This window comes from Aphidius gifuensis, linkage group LG2 (genome assembly GCF_014905175.1).
Source record: "Aphidius gifuensis isolate YNYX2018 linkage group LG2, ASM1490517v1, whole genome shotgun sequence".
Lineage (NCBI taxonomy): Eukaryota > Metazoa > Arthropoda > Insecta > Hymenoptera > Braconidae > Aphidius > Aphidius gifuensis.
In genome coordinates, this window is record NC_057789.1 from 29,179,620 (window position 1) to 29,204,215 (window position 24,596).

General features: G+C 24.3%; 1 protein-coding gene across 1 annotated transcript in view; it reads right to left on the minus strand.

Annotated features, from left to right (window-relative positions):
• The window catches only part of LOC122850135 (dipeptidase 1-like), a 63,015-nt gene that overhangs the window by 3,589 nt on the left and 34,830 nt on the right, over positions 1-24,596 (minus strand). The window contains exons 2-5 of the mRNA XM_044149165.1: positions 7,371-7,700; positions 4,833-4,965; positions 4,360-4,551; positions 3,991-4,193 (exon numbers count right to left, since the gene is read on the minus strand). Coding sequence (XP_044005100.1) covers positions 3,991-4,193; positions 4,360-4,551; positions 4,833-4,965; positions 7,371-7,700 — 858 coding nt within the window. The remainder of the gene's footprint in view (positions 1-3,990; positions 4,194-4,359; positions 4,552-4,832; positions 4,966-7,370; positions 7,701-24,596) is intronic.

Consider the following 24,596-nt stretch of genomic DNA (forward strand, 5'->3'; position numbering starts at 1 on the left):
TTTTTGCTTATATTATTTTTCAATTGGTTTTATTTTTTTTTTCTATGTCATTATATTTGTCATAGATATTTTCAGGACACGAGGCAACTTACTCGTGACCTATATTACAAACTAAATTGATTTTATACCTCTGATATTGTTATTACTTTTTTTATTTTCATTTCAAATTTATAATCAGCAAAATAAATATATATCCACGATTTTTTTCTACTTTTATTTATTTAAAAAATTAACAATTTTATCATGGCAATGCTTCACCTGTCTCTCCTCAAAATAAATTTTAAAAAAATAAATTTTTAAAAGATTGACGATTGACATAATTATTCAAATGAAAAACGAAAATATCTTTTCATATTAAATATTATATAACTGAATAAATTATTGATGTTTTCAAGTGACAATAGATGTCCCCTGAATTAAAAATTATTTGCCAAGTTTAATAAATCATAGCTGCATTACTGCAAAATATTTTTCGCTTAGAATTTCGCATCTATTTATCGATCAAACTCTAATGATCGTGAACTTATATAATCTGTAACATCTTGGACTTTGATTACTTCGCCACATCACGACTTACCTACACGACAAATAAATTTTATTAATATCAATTTTATTTAAGCTTAACAATTGTTATCCAACATTTTATTTTACTCGCTATAACATCAATTATTTAAAATGAATCTGTTATTTATTTTGAGTATAATTTCATTGATCATTGCTGTTATTAGTGATGCACCAAATCAGCTATTGGTGCAACCATGTGGAACCAAAGGTTCAAGTGTAAGAAAATATAAACTTATTTAAAATTTTATTCATATATTATTCACTTATATATCTATAATATATTTTGTAATTTTATTATTAATTTTTTAGTGTGATAATGATTATAAACGATGCTGTCGTGGATTGGCCTGTGATACTAGAATATGTCGACCTCGGCTCGAGATTTAATTTCCTGAAGCAAGACAACTCCACAAAATTAAATAAATAATAATAATTTTCATCAAACTGTTGAAATTAATTGACTCGATTGGCTTATGGTTTATGATTTTCTTAGTTTAGATTTTTTTTTCCAATCTAAAAATAAATATAATTCAATAAAAAATAAAAACAATAATGAAAATATATTTGCTTAATTTATTTTTCATTTACTAAATATTTATTTTAATAAATCAAATTTATTTTTATATAAACAAAGCTTGAGAGAATAAATTGAATAAATTTTTGATGTTTTTAAGTGACAATACATGTTCTCTGAATTTATATTATTTTGGTATTAATTTATCATAAATAGTTTATTAATAAAAAAATAAAAAACAATTGTATCTACATTATCATTAATCAATAATTAATAACTTGCCAAGTTTAATAAATCATAGAGGCATCACTACTGTAAGATTTTTTGCTTAGAATTTCGCATCTATTAATCTATCAAACTCTAATGATCGTAGACTTATATAAAGCTGTAACATCTTGGACTTCGATCGCTTCGATCACTCAGTCACATCACTGCCTACCTACACGTCAAATAAATTTGATTTATATAATATCAATTTTATTTAAGTTTAATAATATTAATAATTTAAAATGAATTTCTTATTTATTTTGAGTTTAATTTCAATGATCATTGCTGTAATTAGTGGTGCACCAAATCAACCATCGGAGCAGCAATGTAGAACTGCAGGTGCAAGTGTAAGAAAATATATAAATTTATTCAAAAATTTATTCATTTATATATTTGTAATATATTTTGTAATTTTATTATTCATTTTTCAGTGTGATAATAATGACACACAATGCTGTTATGGATTGCTTTGTGATATTACATCATGTAAATCTGCGATGGAGGTTTTATTTCCTCCAGGATATGGACCACCTAGAAATACAACTCCACAAAATTAAATAATAATAATTTTTATCAAATTGTTAAAATTAATTAACTCGATATTGGCATATGGCTCATGATTTTCTTAGTTTATAATTTTTTTTTCTCAATCTAAAAATACATATAATTCAATAAAAAATAAAAATAATAATGAAAAAAAAATATTTGCTGAATTTATTTTTTAATTTACTGAATAATCATTATTTTAATAAATCAAATTTATTTTTTTATATAAATAAAGCTTGACAGAATTAAAAGAAAAAAATATTTATCTATTCATGGTATATATATTAATGAATATAATTGAATAGATTTTTGATGTTTTCAAGTGACAATACATGTTTTCTGAATTTATATTATTTATATATTTATTATTCATAAATATTAATTAATAAAAAAAAAAAATATTCATAGGATTTACTACTGAAGAACCATATGTATAATTAATTTACATTCAAGAGTTTTTATTCAAAGTATTTGTCGATTTGTTTGTTATTAATTGAATAATTTTATTATCATTATTTTAGTAGTGATAAGCCACAATGCTGCTCTAGATTTCTATGCGATGATGTTGGGGTTAAAGATGAAGGTCACGGATGTATGTTAATTTTTTTTTGTATGCCAGAAAATAATTTTAAAAAAGCTTAAAATAATAGACTATTTAATTTTAATTTATTCGATAATTCCCAAGGGGTTTGAAATTAAAAAAATAATAAAAATAAGTTATTGGAAATTCATGGCGAAGAAGTGTGTGCAACGGTTCGTTGAAAAAAAAGCTTCTGTTTATACACTTGGTGATTAATAGTTGTGACTTTGAAAAAAAAAAAAAACAACTATCAAGGAATTTTTTAATTTTTATTTCTCCCCTATTTATTTAGCTTGACATATTTTTTTCTCGACATTTTATTTTAAATTGATAAAATAAAAAAAATAAAACGATTGAAATTTATATAAAATAAATTTATAAATATATTTTAGTGTTTATTTATTTTTATAGACCTTGACACAAGTTTATCTTCTAATTCTTCTATTTTTAATTTTCTATTTCTTATCTATCTAATTTAGCGAGTTTTTCGATAAACAAAGTAATAAAAATCTAATTTTGAATTATATAAAAATTTGTTTTCAAATAAACAAAATTAATATAAAAAAATGACAATAAATAATTTATTATTTTAAATATTTTTTTTTGTTATTAAAAAAAAATAAATAAATAATTTAATAATAAAAATTTTCCAGACACGTATAAGACTTGATTCAAGTTATTTCAATGAGATTGTTGAAAATAAAATGATTGAATACTTGGACAGAGAGTTGAATGTTAATTTCAGTAAAAAGGGGTTGATGTAGTTTTATTCAGTAACGATGTCAGTGTGGATATAGAAGATTGGTATTCTTAATGACGTAGAAAACTTGTGCAATAGAAAGGAATCGTTGCTGGTAATTGTTTCAGACCAATAAAACCCATTGGTCTGGTGAGCTGGCTAATTATCAGTCTCACTTTTCTCATACAAAAACCACACATATATTATTTACACTCTTGCAAATATATATATACACATATGCTTTGCAAATATGTATATGTGAGATAAAATTTTGGAAAAGTGTGTACATTTAGAATGTCAGTGGAATTGTAAATTTCTACTGTGGTTAAAATTAAGACGTCGAAGAATAAAACCGCAAGCGAATCGTGTTTAACTTGAAATTATTTTATCTAAAATCTCATTTTACTTTTGGATACTAAAATTTAACATTGCTCATTTTAAATTATTATCAAAATTTAAAATATATATTTTTTACTTATCATGATAAATTTAAGAAATATTTTATCAAATAATTTTAAATTTTAAAATTTATAAATTTAATTTATAAAAAAAAAAAAAAACAATAATTCTAGCTTTTTTTTTTTCAAATTAAAATTTAAAACTTTCTAGTATCTATTTTATTTTTTTTTGTTTTTAAAAAATAAAATTATCATTTAAAAATTTAATTATTAGAAAAATTTAAAAAACAAATTAAATATAAATATTTAAAAATTGAAATATATTTTAATAATAAAATAAGTCAAGTAGAATATAAGGAAAAAAATTTTTTTTAAAACTTACAAGCTGCTTTAAAACGTCGTCTGGTACATTTCTCGTTGAATTACAAATTGAGAATGCAGATGAATGTGAGAATATAAGTGGTGCTTTGCTGACTTCAAGTGCATCTCTCATTGTAACCCTAGCAGTATGACTGAGATCAATCAGCATACCCAACCGGTTCATCTCACGTACAACGACTTTTCCAAAATCAGTTAGTCCACCACCTGGAAACACTCAATTGTTATTATTCAACTGACTGTAGAGAAATTGTAAATTAATTCTAGAAGGTTTTCCCAAGACCCCAAATAGGTATCTCTCAATAGACCATAGAATTATATATTGTATAAATTTTAGAATTGTTGTGTTAGCTAAAATTTGTGTAAAACTCACCATTGCCATTGTCCTCTTCTTCAACTGATGAACTTTTTGCCCATGGTGTATTGCAAGTATGAGTCAGCGTTAAATAACGTACACCCAATTGATAAAGTGTTCTCAATACAGCTAGACTACTGCCTAAACTGTGACCACCTTCAACACCAATAAGACCTGCTATCTTACCCCTTGAATGAGCTTCCAGTATTTCTATAATTTAATCATTTATTTCATCAAAAAAAAATTATATTTTTAATTAATTATTTATTTAAAAGAATTCAAAAAAAAAAAAAAATACTAATACTGATTGAGACTAATATTGATTAATTAAAATTGAAAAAAAAAAATTAGCAGCTTTGTATGCCCAAGAAGGGGCAGAAACAATTTTTCAATTTTCATTTTTAAAATAAAAGAAAATTAAAAAGTTTGTATTTATTTTACTGTCATTGTTTAATTTACTTTTCAATTTTTTAATTAAAATTTAAACTAACCTCTTGATGATGATGCAAATTCCATGTAATCAGAGTACTTATCAATGAGCCTTTTGATAAGATCAACTTGTTCCAAAGTCAGCTGTACGGCATTGAGATATTGAGATTTACATGGCACATAAGCAACCCAAAACTGTAATAATAAAAATAAATAAAATAAATACAATATATTCGAGGTATTTTCAAATATATATAAAATTCAATTAAATTATTTTTCTAAAAAAAAAAAAACGATAAAAGTTGATAATATATATGAAAAGTTAAAAAATTGATGTTACATTTTTATTATTATATTTTTTTTGTCACGTTAGCCAAGCATAGCGTAAACGTAACAAAAATAGTTTGGCTTGGTTATTCAAGTACGTGACTGTCGAGTTTTTCAGCTATATATCAAGACGTGTGTACATATATATGCAGTGGGGTTGTTGGCTGTTGGTGGACGCCCTGAAGTAGTGTATCATGTTGAGAATAAGGGTCGACACAAATTGCTAAATGTACCAATAGCTGCAAAGATCGTTGGTTGTTGTTGTTGTACATAGTTGATAAATCCAGCAAAGAAATTCAATAATAATTCAGACAAAATACTTGATACCATTTACAATTATTCAAAAGTTTTAATTGAAATAATTTGTATCTAATTTGTGTTGAATTTATAAATCGAAATTCAATTTTATTTAGAAAAATTGACAGATTTTTTCGATAAATTTGTCTTTTCTATTTTATAATTTTTTTTATAAATGTATTTATTATTAACAAAATTTAATTAAATACTTTTTGCGACATATAGAGTCTAGCTTGTAATTTTCATCGTGATATATACGTGATTTACTGGAACAGTATGTATACATCCATGAAGGACAACAAGTGCATATCAGTACGATGAGGTAACATGTAATCTAATGGATATGCTGTTTAATCGAGACTGAGCATTAATTAAGTGCCCTGATGATCCTATTATTTTAAATCAAATTATCTATTTAATTTTGTTCTTTAAAATTACACTTTTATTTATCATATTATTATTTCCATCAAGAAGCATCAATGTACCAGTTGAAGTTATCCACAAAGAAAATAAAAAAAAATAAATAAAAAGCCACGTAGTGGACTGGTTTTAGGCTAAAATAAGGATCTCTTTAGGTGGTTTGTTAAAGAAACGTCTCTTGAGATTAAAAGACAAAAAAAAAAGCAAAAAAAAAATACCTTCTTGTGTGTTGGCTTGGTTGGAACATTGGGAGGAGTACTGGAAGACTGAGCACGAGCCACTGTGGACGCTCTAGGGCATAAGTGAATCGATGAATTAGTGAACGACTCTATTTATATATAAAACTTTAACAGTTGAAGCATCGTATACACGTAGATCTTGTTGAGTTATCCAACTTATATATCCAACATTGAATGAAGTTTTAGAGATGGACGATGCGAGTTCATCTCTTGAGAATCAACACTGCCATTCAACTTACTTGAAATTCTTGTCTTTCATTTTATACTGTAGTATTATTATTATTTTATAAATTAAATTGCACCTTGGTTCGTTTATGTTTTGATAAAACAGAGCATGATATACACACACAAATAAAATGAATAAATAATTTTTGAATTTATCAAGAAATAAAATATATAATTTTATTGTGTCAATAATTTTTTGTTGATTCAACATGATAATATTTGATTTTCAAGATAAAAAATTTGCAATTTAATATTAAAAATAAACTGAAGGAATTATTTATGTAATTAAAAATTTTTTTTAGTAGTAAAAAATATAAATTTTGATATTTGAGAATTTTAAAATTATAAAAAGCATTTTAATTAGTAATAATTAATTAAAAATTTTTAATATTATAATTATAAAATTTATTAATTAAAAAAAATTATTAGATTAGAAAATTTTAAAATATATTTTTATAGCTTTTTTTTTTGCAAAGATAAATATTTGTTGCTTTAATTTAATTCATTTATTTTATTTTTTATATTCTATTTATTTCCTCGTTTTTAAATTGTAATATTTGAAATAAAAAAAAATGAAAAACTTTATAGCATTAAAAATTGTCAGAGATTGCAAAGCGACCGAGGATAAATAAGTTGCAAGTATATGTTATGTATGAGAAGAGGATGAAGAAGAAGAAGAAGAAGAAGATGAAGAAAATAAATAAAAAATAAAATAGTAAAAGGCCAAAAGGTATATACTACAAGGATGCATAAGTGAAATTTCAGTTGAAAGCAGACTTTAAGAATCCTCGGGTGTTATGTGTTGACTACTTTTAAATTCATATACAGTGTATCTGCATTTACCATGTGTGACTGGATCTCTTCTTGCGCATCGTCGAAAATAAGATTGCATTATGTACATTGCATTTGAAAATATACATGTACATAATTTTATTGGTATGCTAGTTGGCTCTTGAAAAAATCTACATGTTTTTAAAGTTTGAGCTTGTAAAAAAGCAAATAAAAAAATATACACACAGTATTCTCATGGGACTCGTATAAAAATATGCGACATGATATTTAATATTTTTAAAAAATTGAAAATTTATTCACCTGACCACCAACCATTCCCTGCTGTAATCTGAGTAAATCTGTTTGACTCCATGCACTTTTACTCCAAGGTGAAATTTGTCGTAGATCTTTATCAAAATCAAATTCATTAAGTTGATTATGAACAAAATTACGTATATTCCATGGTAAATCATTGTGTCCATCAATAAGTGGTACTTCTTTGAGTACTTGATGTACTGTTTGTAATCTTTCACGTGTTGATGTTAATGTTGCTAATTCACCATCAGCTGGACGTGGTCCAACACGTCCCATCCAACTACCAATTGCAAAAAATGTCACTGTCAATTTCCAGACGCGACTGTGTCCAGCACCCTGCAAACAAATATAAATAATTATTATTTTCATTGTCTTGATGATGTACCAGTTGGTCATTATCAATGACAAAGTATTATGTTATAAATTTTTATTTTTTATACTGAATAATATATTAAGCTTGAGTGCCCGGATAAGCTCAGGTATCCTGTCGTCATGGATATATTTTTTTTTTCATAAATACAACAAATGAAAATACTGCGAGTTTGGATTACTTGCAGACGAAACAATGGTCAAACTATGTCAACATAAATATTTCAAATAAAATATACAATATCTAGATTATACCCTAGTAAAAAATAATAATTTTATATGAAAAAAAAAAGGTGAAAATGCATAAAGCCAGTCCTCTTTCAATATTGAAATTTGTCTGGCAGACAAGAAGACTTGCAAATATATAACTTGTTATCCAGGATGAGAGACTCTTCAGGTCTTTTTGCTTTTTGGTTTATTATGTTTACTGGTATAATTGCGAACACCAGATGGAAGCTAGTTTCTCTTTCAATTTATCCTTTTATCAACATTCAGAGAATATTATTATTTTATTTTTCATATCATTTTTAGCATTTTTTTTTTATAAAACGTAAAATAACAGAGATACTGCTACTGTGTATAAATATGATTTAATTTATTTTTTAATTTTTAATAAAATGTGTTAAATTTAAATTTTGAATGATGGTTTTTTATTTGAATATGATTTATTACATACTGTTTCTTATTTTTATCGAAAATAAAAATTTCCATTCATTTTTATACGAAAATAGCAAATAAAATTAATAAAAAGAAATTTTTTTTTTTTAAATAATCAATCATCTGAGGAGAATATTGTCTCTCATTATTATGAATTTTTATGAATATTTTTTTGCCCTGGAATAATTCCAAGTTTTCATTTGACAATTTAACAAAATTTTTTTTTAAAAGTATACTCTGTATATTTAAAAAAAAAAAAATAATAAATATACTAAATGAAGATGGAATTCTTGAAGAATATATACAATATTAAAAAAATAAAGTATAAAAATTGAGTGGCAGAAGCTTCTGAAAGCGAGTTGTCGAGAGAAAAATAAGAAAAAAAAAAATAAGAAAAATTACAAGAAGCCTGATTAAATGAAGACCCGGGTTAAAATAATAAACGCGTGACGGTTTCACTATGATAAAGTAGCACGTATAAAGTTAGCCAACGATTTTGATTAAAGTTCACAAGTTGAGTGTACTTTTAACCTCATCCAAAATCATCATCATATTTTTATCTCTAATTTTTTCATTTCTGAGCTTTCAAAAAATTTTGTATCTAAATTGTTCATGTATATATATTTAATATTTTCTTTATTCTCTTTGACTTGTAAACTTGTAAAATGTTTAAATGAAAAAAATAATACATGCGTTGACTTGAATGAAATTTAACGTTAAAAATTTAATTAAAGCAAAACATGAAGTAGTTTGTGATGATGGTGGTATGGTTGCCAATGCTAACAGGCAACAAGCAATATCTAGAGGTGGTACTATCTTCACTTTTGTTGATTGTGTTGATACATACATGTATGTATATATTGTGTGTATAAACATGTAGACTACAGAGAAATTCAGCGAGGGAGAGAAGGTGAGACTGAAGGTAACTCACCGTGCCAATGATCAAAGCAAATTTGAAGGCGAGCAAGCGATACCAACTCTATGGATTTATAAAATCGTAAACTTTTGAAAATATTAAAATTTGCAACATGAAAAGAACACTATCCAACCTGTATTTCTATACTTTTATTTTTATTTTTTTATTTATGAATTTTTTTGAAAACTAGCCAGATAAATATTTCTATCAATGAGAAAAAAATTATTTTACATATACGTTATTTCAATGAAAAAAAAAACGATAAATAGCTTGCCTAATATCTAAAATAAAAAGGCTAAAGAACTCTCGTGTAGGATTTTTTAATTTTCGTTTTAGTGTAGCGAAGAAAAAAATAAAATATCAAAATGCAAAAATTAAAAAGAAAAAAAAAGGGTGAATTTTTTACTTGTTATTTATAAAAAGCTCAAAAAAAAATATTTCTAAACAAATTTTTCATAAAGTTGTGCTTTTATAATTTAAATAAAAATGAAATATAATTATTCTTAAAGTTTTGAAAATTAATTTTAATTATTTTTATTTTTTTTTCAATTATATAATTTGCCATGACTCGCAGACAAAATTCATAATTTTTCGCTGAAGGTTATATTTGATAAAAAAAAATATTTTTAAATAAAATTTTCATGAAATTATGCTTTGATAATTTAAACAACACTCAAATATAATTATCCCTGATGTTTTAAAAAATTAATTTCAATTATTTTTATTTTTTAATTGTTGATTAATTTTTTTTTTTTTTGATCGATTTTTAAGTTTAGAATATCTTGACCATAATAGCCGCCAATTGCACAAAAAAAAAAAATACATAAACTGTTTGTTTTTTTTTTAAATAAAATATAAATTGTGCTGCAAACTGGATAGTGCAGTAATTTTGATGAACGAATTGAGTTGTCGGGTTGTACACTTGACTTTATGATCCCTATATATTTGTTGTTCATCGTAAAACTTTTCATTAAAAGTACTTAAAATTTCTGGTAATAATAATTCATAGTACAAATAAATATCATGAAACACCACATCGTTCACATACCCCTCGAATAATATATAAAACAAAAATTAACAGCGTATTTTTATATTTAAAATTTGTAAATAATATTGTGTAAAAAAAAAATAAAAATAAATAAAAAAAGAAGGTAGTTTTGATTTTTCAGGTGCCTCATTAAATCGTCAACTTTCAACTTGCAAGGAAATAATATTACAAAGAGAACAATAAAATAAAAAGAATTATTAAAAAAAAAGCAAAATAAAAAATGAATAAAAGCAGGAAGTTGTAAGCACAAAGCTGAGGCTTTTCATTAAAACAGACTCGTCTAAAAATTATATATATAAAAAAATAAAAAAATGAATAATTATTATAAATAAAAAATTAAGACGGAAAAGAATAATTTTTCCAGCAGGTTATTCGTTTTGTGTGGTTTTTTTTTTTTTTTTATTTTTTTACATCAGACTTTTTGCTGCTTTATTTTTTTTATTTCTAAATTACAAAAGCTAAAACCTTAACATTTTCACCTGAAGCAAAAAAAAAACTTTGAAATAAAAAAATATCCAGAAAGGTTGAAAAAAAATATTTTTTTTATAGTGGGTAAAAGTTTTCATCAAGGTATCGACTTATATTTTGTCTTTTTTTTTTTTCTCTCAAGTCATATCATGTTCAAAAGTAACACTTTACTTTCCATCACACTGTCGAATAAAAAACTTTGATGATATTCAATAAAGTTATACAGCGTTGCATTAAACTTACAAAAAATGTCATTTTTTTTCATTTTTTTTTCTCTTTAAAAATATAAATAAATATTTTTTTTTAAGCAATTATTTATTATTTAAAAGTTTTTTAAATCTATGATAAAAAGAGCAATACGCTCTGAATATTTTTCATAATAGTTAATTCATTATTTCATGCTATATTCAATTTTAAATTTAAAATAATTATAAAATCAATTGCTGTTTAAATATCATCATATTTTTTTCTCCAAAAAATTATTAAATTCAGTAAAAAATATTTATCAACATCAAAAAAAAATCATTAAATTTCCTCCCAAGTTTTAATAAAATCCAGATTTTTTTTTTGACGTCCAGTTCAACTGCCACGTGATTGAGCTGATGTCTGACTCGAAGTAAAACTTCCACATAAATTTGTAGCATATGAATTTGGGTTTTGAAAAATATATATATAGTACACCGTGTGTAGCATGTTTATGTGAAATACATGTATGTGAACGTGACATGTAATACCGTTGACAATTCGCGCCTATCAGAACATGCACATGCACCAACCTACATCCATACACATGTATATAAAATAATCTCCAGTCACTTCTATTCTCCTGGAAGCAAGAAGGTCTATATACATGTACACACATTTGTATATACGCATATACAGATAACATCTCTACATTGTCTTTAGTTTTCTTGGCAACATGACAATGTAATAGCTTGTCGCATGGAGCTTGCAACGATCCAACAATCCAACGACTACTGTAGACTAAGTTACTGATCCATTCGAGATGCGCGCACATATAGAGCTTATTTTAAATTTTTCATATCATTTTTTTCATGTTCAAACAAACATACATACATGTATGTACATAAATATTGCTTAAAGAAAAATTTATCTTTATTAAATTAATAATTATTTTTTGATATTTAAATAATTGCAAAATTAATTAAATAATTTAAAAAATAATATTGCAATTTTTAAACTTAATTATTAAATTAAATATATAGAAAATTTGTTTATTAATTTTTTTAATTTTTAAAAATGATTTTAATTATTTCAGTTGAATAATTATCAGTGTAATTCGAGTGTAAATTAATGCCTTGAATGACTTGGTATTTCTATATAGTTGTACAATTGAGTCGCTGTTATTGGTGGACTATATATCCTTTCAAAATAGCATATGCACGTGTTTCAACAGCCAACACAAGCTTCTACTTATTCTCAATGGGTAAATGCTATTTTGTACAATTGACGAATACATCCATATAGATAGATATGTATATTGTTGGACAGACTATATATACATGTATATAGTTTGAAAGATAAAGCTTGTGAAGCTTAGAGACGAAAGCTCGGTCAACCCTGATTAATCAACCACAGTATCTCGACTATGCTATGAAATTTCAGACAAAGTTATCAACAAAATTTTCGGACACTTGAAATTAAAAAATATTATATATATTGAAAATTATATTTTAAATAAATTTTAACACTTGGAAAATATATTTAGCTTGTAATTAAAATATTTTTTTATTTTTAATTTTTTATATTTGTTAATTTTCATTTTGCAAATTAAAGTTGAGTTAATGGCTTTTAGTATATACTCTGAGATTGGCTGGCATAAATCTAATATTCAGAAAATATGTATTTCACAAATTTTATTATTAAAAGTTTCATATTTCCTTAAACTTGACGAGTTTCCTTATCTCACTTGAAAAAAAAAAAAAAAAATACAATGAGTTTAATATTTTTATAATAAAAAAATATTATTACTCCGAGTATTTTATATTTCATTTTAAAAAAATATTTCATTACTGCTCGATTACGATGCTGAAAGACAGTTGACGCTATTTTATTTTCAATTTACTCTAGAAAATTATTATTAAATTCTAACAAAAGAAAATTTAAATTTTTCATTCAAAAAAAGCTCCCTGTATTATTTAACAATAATTTTTTTATTTTTCAATTATATGTAAAATTGCCAAATTAAAACCAAAGCCACGTTAAATTACCTTTTTTTAAAAAATTTTACTTTCATATTGAAAATAATAATAATTCGCTGACTCAAAGGATAGAAAAAAAAAAAAAAATTATTGACAAGCTAGTGGTTGGTGTTCTACATGTGATCGCTGAACAGGAAAAGTATCGCATTCGACATGCTACAACGTTTTATGAAAAAAATAGAAAATACAATTTTTTTTTTTTTCTCAGGTTGATTAAATTTTCCGCTACAACAAACGTGGTCAAAGATGTATTAAATTCATCCTCACTGAATTGATTTAATATTCACAAATTAGGTTTATTAAAAAAAAAAATTTAAAACAAAAAACAACATTGCTAATTGTTTAAAGTATAGATTAGCTTTTTAAAAAATAATAAATAAATAGTATTATGTAAAATATATATACTGGTTGATGTAACTTTAAACTAATACAAATTGGCAAGTACGATACAGTCTACACATACAGATTGTAACACGTTATATCATGGTGTAAATTCTATATCGGTCTAACTTCACAGTCTCCAGGGAAACCCACATGATGCAGCTGGCCATTCGCAATTAGCTATGGATAGTTGATACTTTCTGCCAACTAAGCACTAGTAAGTTTTCCCCGCAGCTTAACTTAAATTTCATCCATCGTTCTATTTATACACGTTGGCTCTGTTGAAACACGTATTGTAATATTTTTTTTCATCAAAGTTCCAAGTGACTTTGAAAAATCAAACGAGCATAAATTCACGACAGTTTTTTTGTGCTTTTTTTAAATAATTAATCAATTTTTTTTTAGCGAAATTACAAATGAAAATAGCTGGCTAATGACAAATGCTGAAAATTTACCAACAAAATAAATATTTTGCTGAGGAAAAAATAAGTTGAAGCTGTATTTTAGTGTGAATGAATGTTTGAAAATCAGTCAGAGATCGTTAACGTCATGCTGTTGGATATACATTTTCAAATTTATATGTCCCAGTTGGTTGATCTCAAGTATTAAGCAAGAATTATTTGCTACATATCCAGTGTGAATAAGGGAGAAAAGATTGATTGACTGTATATATTTATTAATGGAATAACAGAGGGATGATTTGAAAAGTTGTTGTTTATTGAGCAAGGTTCTTCATCCTCACCTTTTGTGGTTTCAAGTCAAAATTTTATACCATCAGGTAAATTCCCAAGGTGGTTCGTACAAATATATATTATGCAGTATTAATATTCTCTCCAAGTTTGTTAATCTAGGTCAAAACTGAATATTAATTCACTTGATATGACAAGTTTTGTGGTGATAGGCTCATGTAAATTTAATTTACAAAAATCATGATTAATAGATTGTATCATGATTAATTACAAACTTGCTTAAAATTTAATTAAATAAACAAAAATTTATCACTAATATCAAACCAATCATTTTTTTATTTTGCATTTGGAATCAAGCCAGTTCCTATTATGTTTTTTTAAAAAATTTTTTTACAAAATGAACAAGTTTTTTGAGGGTTGATGCTCCGGAAACATTTCAAGATATTTACGATGAAAACATACTACTGTGCAAAGAGAGGAAGAGAGACAAAATTATGGTACCCTTTTTAGCGATGCTACACAAGTGGGCTAAGGTTTTTTTTTTTTTTTTTTTTTTATTGAAGAGGTGCGGTCTAGCAAATTACCACACTCGAGCGGATGCACGAATTAATTTTCGTTTTTTTTTTTGTTTTTTCATTGTTCACTTTTTTCTGTTAACATAAATCGTTAATGGAGTGGTAAAAAAAAAAGAAAAGAAATGATAATAATAATTACGGAAAAAATTTTGAAAATGTAATTATGATAAATACGTATCTGGTTCTTTTCAAATATATCTGGAGTTTTTCATGCTCAGTATTTTCTTTATTTATTTGATATTTTATTTTTACTGACCCCGAGGCTTACAGATACAGATACTTGGTGTATATCAAAATCAGTGTATGTGTATGTATAATTGTTGGCTGTGTGTAAGGTGGCACGAGCGTTTCGATTTATTTTCCGAGCACATATACACACCGACAACCCTTCGGAAACCCAATAAATCAAACCAAAGTAATAAACGTTCACGCTCGGTGGCAAACTCTCTGGCGATTCTTTTCCTCTCAAGAGAAAACTGCCCTCCATACTATGTCCATGGAAAAATATAATTTAAAAAAAAAACCTACCCTACAGAGAGAGAGGATCGTTAAAAAACGGATAAAAAATATGCCTCTGGAGCTAGAAATCGACGTTATTAATGCTGGCAAAATATGAGAATATATATTTCCAAAAAAAAAAAAAACAAAGTAAATAACTAAAAAAATAAAGCGTTTATTATATATCTATAGATGCAGTTGTGTTTTTATAATATATTTTTTTCTTTCTTTTCATGCTATAAATTTTATTTTTTTCTATGAAAAAAACAAACGAAATAATTCTCCATTTTTTTCTTCAATAAGAGGAAGAAAAAAAAAAAAAAATTATATATCTGAAGCTTTTTAAAATAACGAGAGAATAATAAAATAAAAATATATTATTTATTTTGTTGAAAAAAAAGGAGGAAAAGGGAGTATGAAAAGTTTGATGAATTTGAATTTAGTTTGTAGTTTGTAGCATGACTCAAGAGGATGTCACTAATTGGCGTGGCAAATACTCAATCTCATAACCTTTCATGTAATATAGAGTATGTACAAAGCACAGGAAAGCATACCTAGCACAATAGCATAGACTGGCTCAGATGATAAAGTCACTAAAGTTCAAGCAAAAAGACGAGGCAGGATGTCAGACTATTGGGATTTACAACGGAAGTACATACGATGTTACGCACCAGTGTCTAATTTGAAGTTTTCGTTAACATAATATATTGTGTTCAAATATCTACATACGTTCAGTTGAAATTTAAATAATTCAAAATACTCCAAGCATCTTTTTAATACGAAAATGAGCTTTTTAATTCAATTAAATTCACAGAATACATCAACCTTGATTATATTTTTTTTGTCAATAAAAAATAGCACAGTCAATCGAAAAATTTATTTGCCATTTTCAGTATCAATTCAAGTATCTACTGTAAAATTTTCAAGCAATTTGAATACTGCATTAATATTTTATCAGCGAAAAAAAATGGTAAAAAAAATTCAGAAAATATGAGCTTTCGTTTTATCTTAATAAGCTAATTTTTAAAATGTTATATTAGTTAAAAAAAAAAAATTAACACTCGTATTGTGAAGCATTTTGAATTTAGTAAAATAAAATATTCAAACAGTCGATATTTAATTTACGAGATAAATATCAAGCATCTCATTAAAATAGAAAATTCAGATGTATAAAGTGCAGATTTAAGTCATCAAATTTTAATGAGGAAGTTGTTCATATTTTATTGAAATAATGTTAGTTATGATTATAAATTATAATGCTGAAAATTGGTTGATGTAATTTCCACCAACACTTGGTTACTTCTATCAACAATTTACAGTATATAAATCAAAATTCCTTTAGTTTCAAATATTCATGTGGTCTCGACTAAAATTTCCAAAGCAATATAAATTAATTTCAAATCTCCCATGTCAAAATTGATGCATTTTAAATTAAAAACTTTACACATTAATAATTATTTTGATAAATTCCAGCAATATACTCAGGTGTTTAATATTTATTTTTTATTACTTGACAAGTTGTCATCATGCATAAATAATCTACAAAAAATAAAAGACAATTTTAAAAGTATTTTGTAATATTGATAGCATGTTTATGTATGAGTACATAGTTTAGTCAAACAATGATCATGAAAATGTTGTGTAAAGTTTTGCAGCATTAGTTGAGTCTCTATGTAGATTTGAAGTTTGTAAAATTTTGGTTAAAAGTACTAAAACAGTGGTCGCTAACAAAGTCAGTTGAGTTCAAGCTTCCTGTCGTTCTCTTCCTCTCTAAGCTGAGTGTGTGTTTAAAAAAAAAGTCATAAAAAGAATTTTAAATATCGACAAACTGAATTTAGAATTAATGTCATTGTTTAATAATCCATTGAAATTTAGTTTAACAATGAATATTTATTGGCCAATTCAAGATGTGATAGATTCATAAAAAAAAAAGTCAACAAAGCTTTTAAAAAATTATAATACATTAATTAATTCAAGTTGGACAATTTTAAATGATAATCCACATGTGTATTGTGATCTAATCAAATTGCATTGTTGCATTGTTGCAATTTCCCCCTCTCAGTATCAATTCCCATTATTCGAAAATGTCGAATCCAATTACACTGTTAATCTTCCGTGGACTTCAAATGATGATTATATACATCGTCAAGGAATGCATTTGTATTGATAATTCTCTTGGTCTAATATTCGTAAAGCTCAATTCTCAATACGTCAATACGTGATGTTTCTATAACATGTCAAGTAGCTGCTGATATAAATTTAACGATATGCTTCAGCTTATATATGCTCATGACAATGACCACTTGAAATTATCTACAATAATTGCTCTATTGATTTTTATATTTTTTACAATGGTTAATTAACATGTCATAAAATTTAAGCTCAATGAATTTTTATATTCAACACTGACATATCTATTATTTTATCCAATTTATTTTTTATTATTTTTTTTTATTTATTTCCAATGCAGAAAAATACATTCTCGACAAATGCACAACGAATCACTCTGTGAATCCAATCATTTCCATAAATTTTTGTATTTTTTTCATTTTTTTTATTTTTGGTTTCTTTGGCACGTGAAGCTTTCAATTGAATCTTCACAATAAAAAAATATATATTATTTTAAAATCGATGAGATATTTACGACACGAGATTTTTATTTTAAAAAAAAAAGTTTAACTTTTTTTTTTTTTTTTTTATCAATTGATGTTAGAATAAATATTACTATTTTCAATATATTATTTTTTGTTATTAATTTTTCAGGGAATCAGATATATTTGCATATGGAAGTGTGTGTGTGTAGAATTGAGAAGAAAATTGTTTTTCCATTTGGCCCTTGAGAGTTTATCTTGTATTTTATTTGATATCTTCGACATTTTAATATTCGACCTCTTTGGAATATATGTATATTACTTTTTTTTTTTTTCAAATACTTTATACTATTTTTTATTATTTTTCTATACTTTTTTGTGTGAGGAAAAGATATTTTTTTTTCGATCGGCAGTTTGATGCAGCCGTCATTTTCCATTCGCATACAAATATACATTTTATTATTTTATTTTATTTTTTTTTCGATATTAAATATCTTAAGTTCACCACAGATGCCACTAAAACTAACCGTACTATTCTTCATATAAAAATATAAAGGTTATTTTTATTTTATTACTTTTTTTAAAAATATATTCTATGGAGCCCAAGGGCGTCAAATTTTTTTTTTTCTGATATATAAAAGAGACGTAGATTTTACATGAAAATAATAAAATGGTCAAAAAAGTAAGTTCAAAGAGTTTATAAAGTATACATTTGACAAGCACGACTAGAAGCTTTATATTTTTTTTTTTTGATTTGTAAAACCCAAAGTAAATTTAAACAAAGAAAAAATTGTTGTTGAATTTTTCATTTGAAAAAAATACTGTAATTTCTTTTTATCTTTTCAAATTCAAAGTTGAAAAAAAATATTTAGAATAAAAGATATAAAAATATCCAAGTTATATTTTTTAGATGAAAAATTGATAAATATATTTATCGGAAAATTTAATAAAGTCTTTATCAAGTACATACGATACATGTTTCAGAGAAAATAATTTTATATTTTTATAAATATCGAATGTAGTAAAAATAAATTTATAAAAATAAATTTATTGACTTTCAGCGTCAACCTTTAACTATTGCCTACATAGTACATGACCTGTATGTTATTTAATTTATTTTTCATGTTTTTTTATTATTTTAAATAAATCCAGCTTGTCAAAAAGCAATCATATGACACTTGATGTTGTATTTTTTATTTTTTATTTAAAAAATTAATCAATATGTTCAATCGAATGTGTGATTTGTACATTTTCATGTATAAAATTGAATGTAATGTGTATTGGATCTATATAGATGTACTGGTAAATTGCGGAATGGCAATTTCCTCATTTCCGTGGTGTACAACTGTTGAAGCACCTCTAGATATTTTGGTCAAAATGCGGTCAGACCAATTCGAATCCTCGCTTACCATCAATTTGTAATCAACGGAGTCTTGTCCTTTCTACTCATACATTCTTCAACAATTTAATCTTTTTTAAAAAAATCTCTTTATCGTTTTTCTTGATCAATAAATAAATCAATAAATATATAAATAAAATAATAAATAATTAAATAAACAAATAAATAAATAAATAAATAAATAAATAAATAAAAAAATAAAAAAATAAATAGATGAATAAATAATTAAATATAATAATTGAATTTAAATTGGATAAATTTCTTAAAATGTTATTCAAATTTAATAATAATGAAATAAATAAATAAATAAATTTCAAAACTACTCAAATTAAAAGCCCAAGCTTTAAATAATTTTTCCTTCAAGTTTCAAATTATTTCATCAAATAAAAACCCAAAGTTTATCGTCAAGTTGTTTATACACTTGCTAAAAAAATTATTTCTTCATTAAAAAAAAATTTTTCATTGTGGATAATTTATTTCGTGGCTTCTAGCAGTCATTCTAAAAATATACATATATATTTTCAAATATTTAACACAGTAAATATACAATATGAAAAAAAAAAAAAGAAAATTGTTTATATATTTAATGAGCAAGTTAAGTCGACAAGTGGGTTGGTTGAAAAAGGGGTAAAACGATTAGTAAAATTAATATTAATTACAAACGTGTTGCTTGTATGGCTAATTACCTCTGAAACATTATATTTTCATATTATAAATTCTATTTCACTTTTTGAAAATTAAACAGTCTCTGTTTGATGAAAAAATATATAAAAAAAAAAAAAACTTTATAAATTATTAAATTACTAAAATAAATTTTAATTAAATTTTTAAAATTTATAAAAAAACAAAACAATTTAATTAATTCACAAATTCATTGTCATAAACCATATAAATTTTTTTTTTATCATCACATTGAAACATCAAAAAAAAATAATAAAATTTTCATTTGTTTATTAATTGTTAATTATAATTTGGTTGACAATTTTGTATAAATTTATAGATTTAATTGTGCTATGTATTCAAAATTTCCAGAGTGATGAAAACATGTGTTTGTAGTATTTTTTTTAATAAAAAAAAAAAAAGGGTTTCAAGTAAATTCGAATGAGGAAATCTATGGAGGAATATTTATATAATATATATGTGTGCAGGTGCAATGCTTATGTGCATCCGTGCCACCCATGGCCAACTTGATAATTGAATAATAAATATCCATAATTATGAAAGTTCGTTGGTGTCGTTAGTATTTTGACGACGAGAGTAAAGAGAATGAAGAAGAAGAAGAACTACTACTACTTCTACTACGACTACTATACTACTTTTACTATTACTACTTTGTCATAGTGATGGTGAGATGAGAGAAAGATCGACACAGTGTGTATATAAAGTAAAGCTTACAGTTGAAACTTGCTTCATTATGTATGCAATGTCTGGACAAACTTTGAGTTCATGTTTGCTTATATTATTAGAGCTTTATATATATTTTTTTTTTCATTGTTTTTTGTAATATTTATAAATAGATATTTTTTTTTATCAATAAATAATTGGATTTTAATGTTTTAATTATAATTAAAATATAAAAAATTATAATTTTCAATTTTTAATTGAATTAGTATTTTTTTAAAATTTTTAAAACGAGGAAAAAATTATAAATTCTTTTGATAAATTATTTTAATATTTTTAAAAAATGTTTATAATAATATTCTATTCATCATTTTAAATCTTGAATAATTTATTCTATACAATTTTCTTTATATAATTGAAAATTATATAAGATGAAAAATTTAATTTGTGAGAAAAGATGAAAAGAAAAAATTTGAAAAAAAATATTTTATCATTTGAAAAGACTTGATTAATTATCATGTTTATTATTTGTGTTTTTAATTTATATTATGATTAAATGAATTTAGTCATTAGTCATGCATTCACAATATTCCAGTAATTATTTAACGGAAAATAGTGAAAGAAAAAAAAGACACAGTTGCTTATAGTGCTGTGAATAGAGTTTTCTCACTTAATATTTAATCAATTGAATTTATTAGCGATGTCACGGTGTCACGACTGTATCGTATTTGAGACTGATTTAAGCTTTTCAGAGTCATATACGAGAGGTCGTGCATGCTTTTAATTAAATTACCCGAGTAATTTAGTGCTGGTTAATCGAATTTGTTGGATAGTCAGAAGCTTGCACCTTGAACACCAATTTTATTTTTTCGATTTTAGATAGAAAATAGTCTCAAACTGCACGTCTGCTTTGAAAAAAAAAAATATATATAAATAAATAAATAAAATAAATACATAAAAAATATTTCGCTGATCTAAATAATTATTTTCTTATTTATTTTGCACTCGATTCAACATGGAAAAGAAAAATTCACACAAATACAATTTATGCAAATATTTTTTTTCCCATTCCAAGTTTATCCAGTAAACACTTTTAAAATGTTGATAGATTTTTTTTTAATTTTATTTATCCAATTAAACATATTTTAATGTCAATAATTTTCAATTAAAATGTCAAAATAAATTCAGCTATTATTTAAATTTAAAAAATGACAAATATAAATAATTAAAAAAAAAAATAATAATTTATGTCAAAAGTAAAATAAAACAATGTATGATTTATAAATTAAAATTTCAATATTTAAAAACTTTATTATGTCATTTAAATTTAGCAAGAAAATTTCATTGATAAAAATAATTTTATCATGACAGTGACTTTTTGTGTTGATTCAACGAAATATATACTGTAATAACAGCAAAATTAATTTTTATAATAATTATTATTATCACGTTATTAATAATACAATAATAATATTATTTTAAATAATAATAACTATTCAAAAAATAATAATTTAACTACTAGAATTTTGTTGACTCGACAAAATAAAAAGAAAACAAATTATCCAAAATAAATTTCGATAATATTACAATTATTTTTCCATGATTTTTTAAAAAATATTTGTATTCGTTAAAAATTTATAATTAAATTAAATATTGAATGATTATTTGTGTTAATTTATAAATAAAGACAACTGTTAAAAAATTACAATTATTTTAATTTTTTTTTATAAAAGAAATTAAAAAAAATTAAAATTAAACTTGGCAATTTCAATTTCCATGAATATTATTATTTTTTTCTACCCCTAAGTATAAGTACTAAAACTTTTCTCTATTTTTTTAAATTTCTAGTAGTGTATACCTGCATATATATAAAGTGTTCAAGTAGTGTAACGTGTTTCATGGTCTACTTGGAATGTGTGTTAGCCGACAACTAGTTTGAAAACTTGAATTAGTTTGGCTCCACACGAATGTACATGCTGACTTTGACCATAAACTTTATTCCTTGTTGTTTCCTTTCATGATACATATTGCGCCCACTATAAAGTTACGTTGATTATCCCATATCCAATAAATTTCAATGGAATTTATTTGATAAATAAAAATAATCGGACAGTATTATCCAGCTAAAAAACAAATATTTGATATACTCAAAAAAAAAATACGAAAAAAACATAAATAAAAAAATAAAATACAGAAGAGCTATCAGCTCTATTGAAGTATTTTTTTTATTTTTTAAATTGATTTCTTTAATGTTTTATAAGGGAAATTTATGAGGCCAACTGGCAGTCAGAGAGAGGTGTATATATCTCTATCTAGGGGTCGCAATGGCCTCCAATATTTATGGTGGTAACATCGATATGGCGGATGTTTCATACATATCTCGTTGGCCAAAAGAGTTAAATTAATATAGAAAAATAATTCTACAATATATATATTGAGCTACAAAAATTCTCTAAAACAATAGACTGGTCAAAAGAACAAAAATAAAAAACGAAAATATTTTATAAAATTTTTAAAAATATTTTAATTTATTTTAAAGTTTAATTTTTTCAAAAATTCTCATTCAAAAACGCGTAAATAGAAATTTTTGAAATTTGTCAGGCAAATAGAGATGGGTTTCAAATATTTCCAAAAAAATTCTCGTTGTTGTCCAAGCATTATTTATCCCAAAAAAAATTAACATATATCGTCATGATTTTTTTACATAAACAGAGCCTAATGATATTTAAATTTTCATTCGAGAATAAATCAGTAGATATTTCTTAAAATAATCAGGCAAATAGAGTCAAGTTTTGATAATTAATAAAAAATATAAAACAGATTTAAAATTTTACTATATAAAGTTGGTATGTTTGTATAAAGAAACTATGAAAGACTCAAAATCAACAAGAGTACAGCAATCCTTTATCAAAGTTTCATGGTATCTCAAGGGTATGAATGTATCTTTGCTGAAAACTTTGATGTAAAAGTTACACGAATACTCGTAAAATATATTTCAACAGTCTAAAATAACATTTCACGAATAGGATCATACATGAGATAAAAAAAAAAAAAATTATACATAAAAATAAAACAGAGAAAAAATTCATGATGGATAATATGACACACATTATAATTATCACCATAAAATTATAATAATAAAATAACAATTAAATTAATTCTATTGTTTAAACAATAATACCAAAATCCTCATTTACAAATTTATTAATTAATTTTTATTGTCCAAGCCCAGCACTTGTTAATAAAAAATAAAAAATAAAAAAACAAAATAATAAATAATGTAAAACGAAATATAATTACTGACTGGATAACAATAACAATAATATATTTAATAAATAATAATAATAATTATTATTATCATTGCTATAATTATAATAATCAAAATAAAATTGTATAAAAATTTATAAGTGCCTTTGGGTCAACTGGATTATGGGAATATGGTATTTCCGACTGAAATTGTATATGTATTTTATAAATTTTATGTATATAGTTGAATTCATTTGCACGTGATTCTATTTAAACCACAAGTGCCATTGGCCGCAACAATTCTTGCTTTGTATCTATATAGACTACAAAATAACCACATAGTTTTGATATTAGTTTTTGTGTATCATTTACTAAAATTATTGTATTCTTGCTATTGTCATTTAATTGTCAATTGTCATGTTAATAATTTTTTTAAATTATTTAATTAATAAAATAATTATTACATTTTTTATATTTTTAATATTAATTATTAAAGGTAATTAATATAACAAAACAACCCTCTGGAATGAGTTACATCGTATTTAAAAAGAACAAATTCAAGGGTTGTTTGCTAAATAATTTTTTTAACTATGATAGAGTTGAGCTATCCTCGTAATTTTTTTTTTATTAAATTGTCTAGGGTCTAAACTAGTTCAGAAAAAAAAATGGAAATTTTTGAAATGGTCAAAAAAGGGTAGGGGGCGGATTCTAATTGTTTTTAATTTTTTTGTCTATGATGGGGTTGAGCTATCCTCGTAATTTTTTTTTCATCAAATTGTCTAAGATCTAAGCTTATTTAGAAAAAAAAATTATAATTTTTGAAATGGTCAAA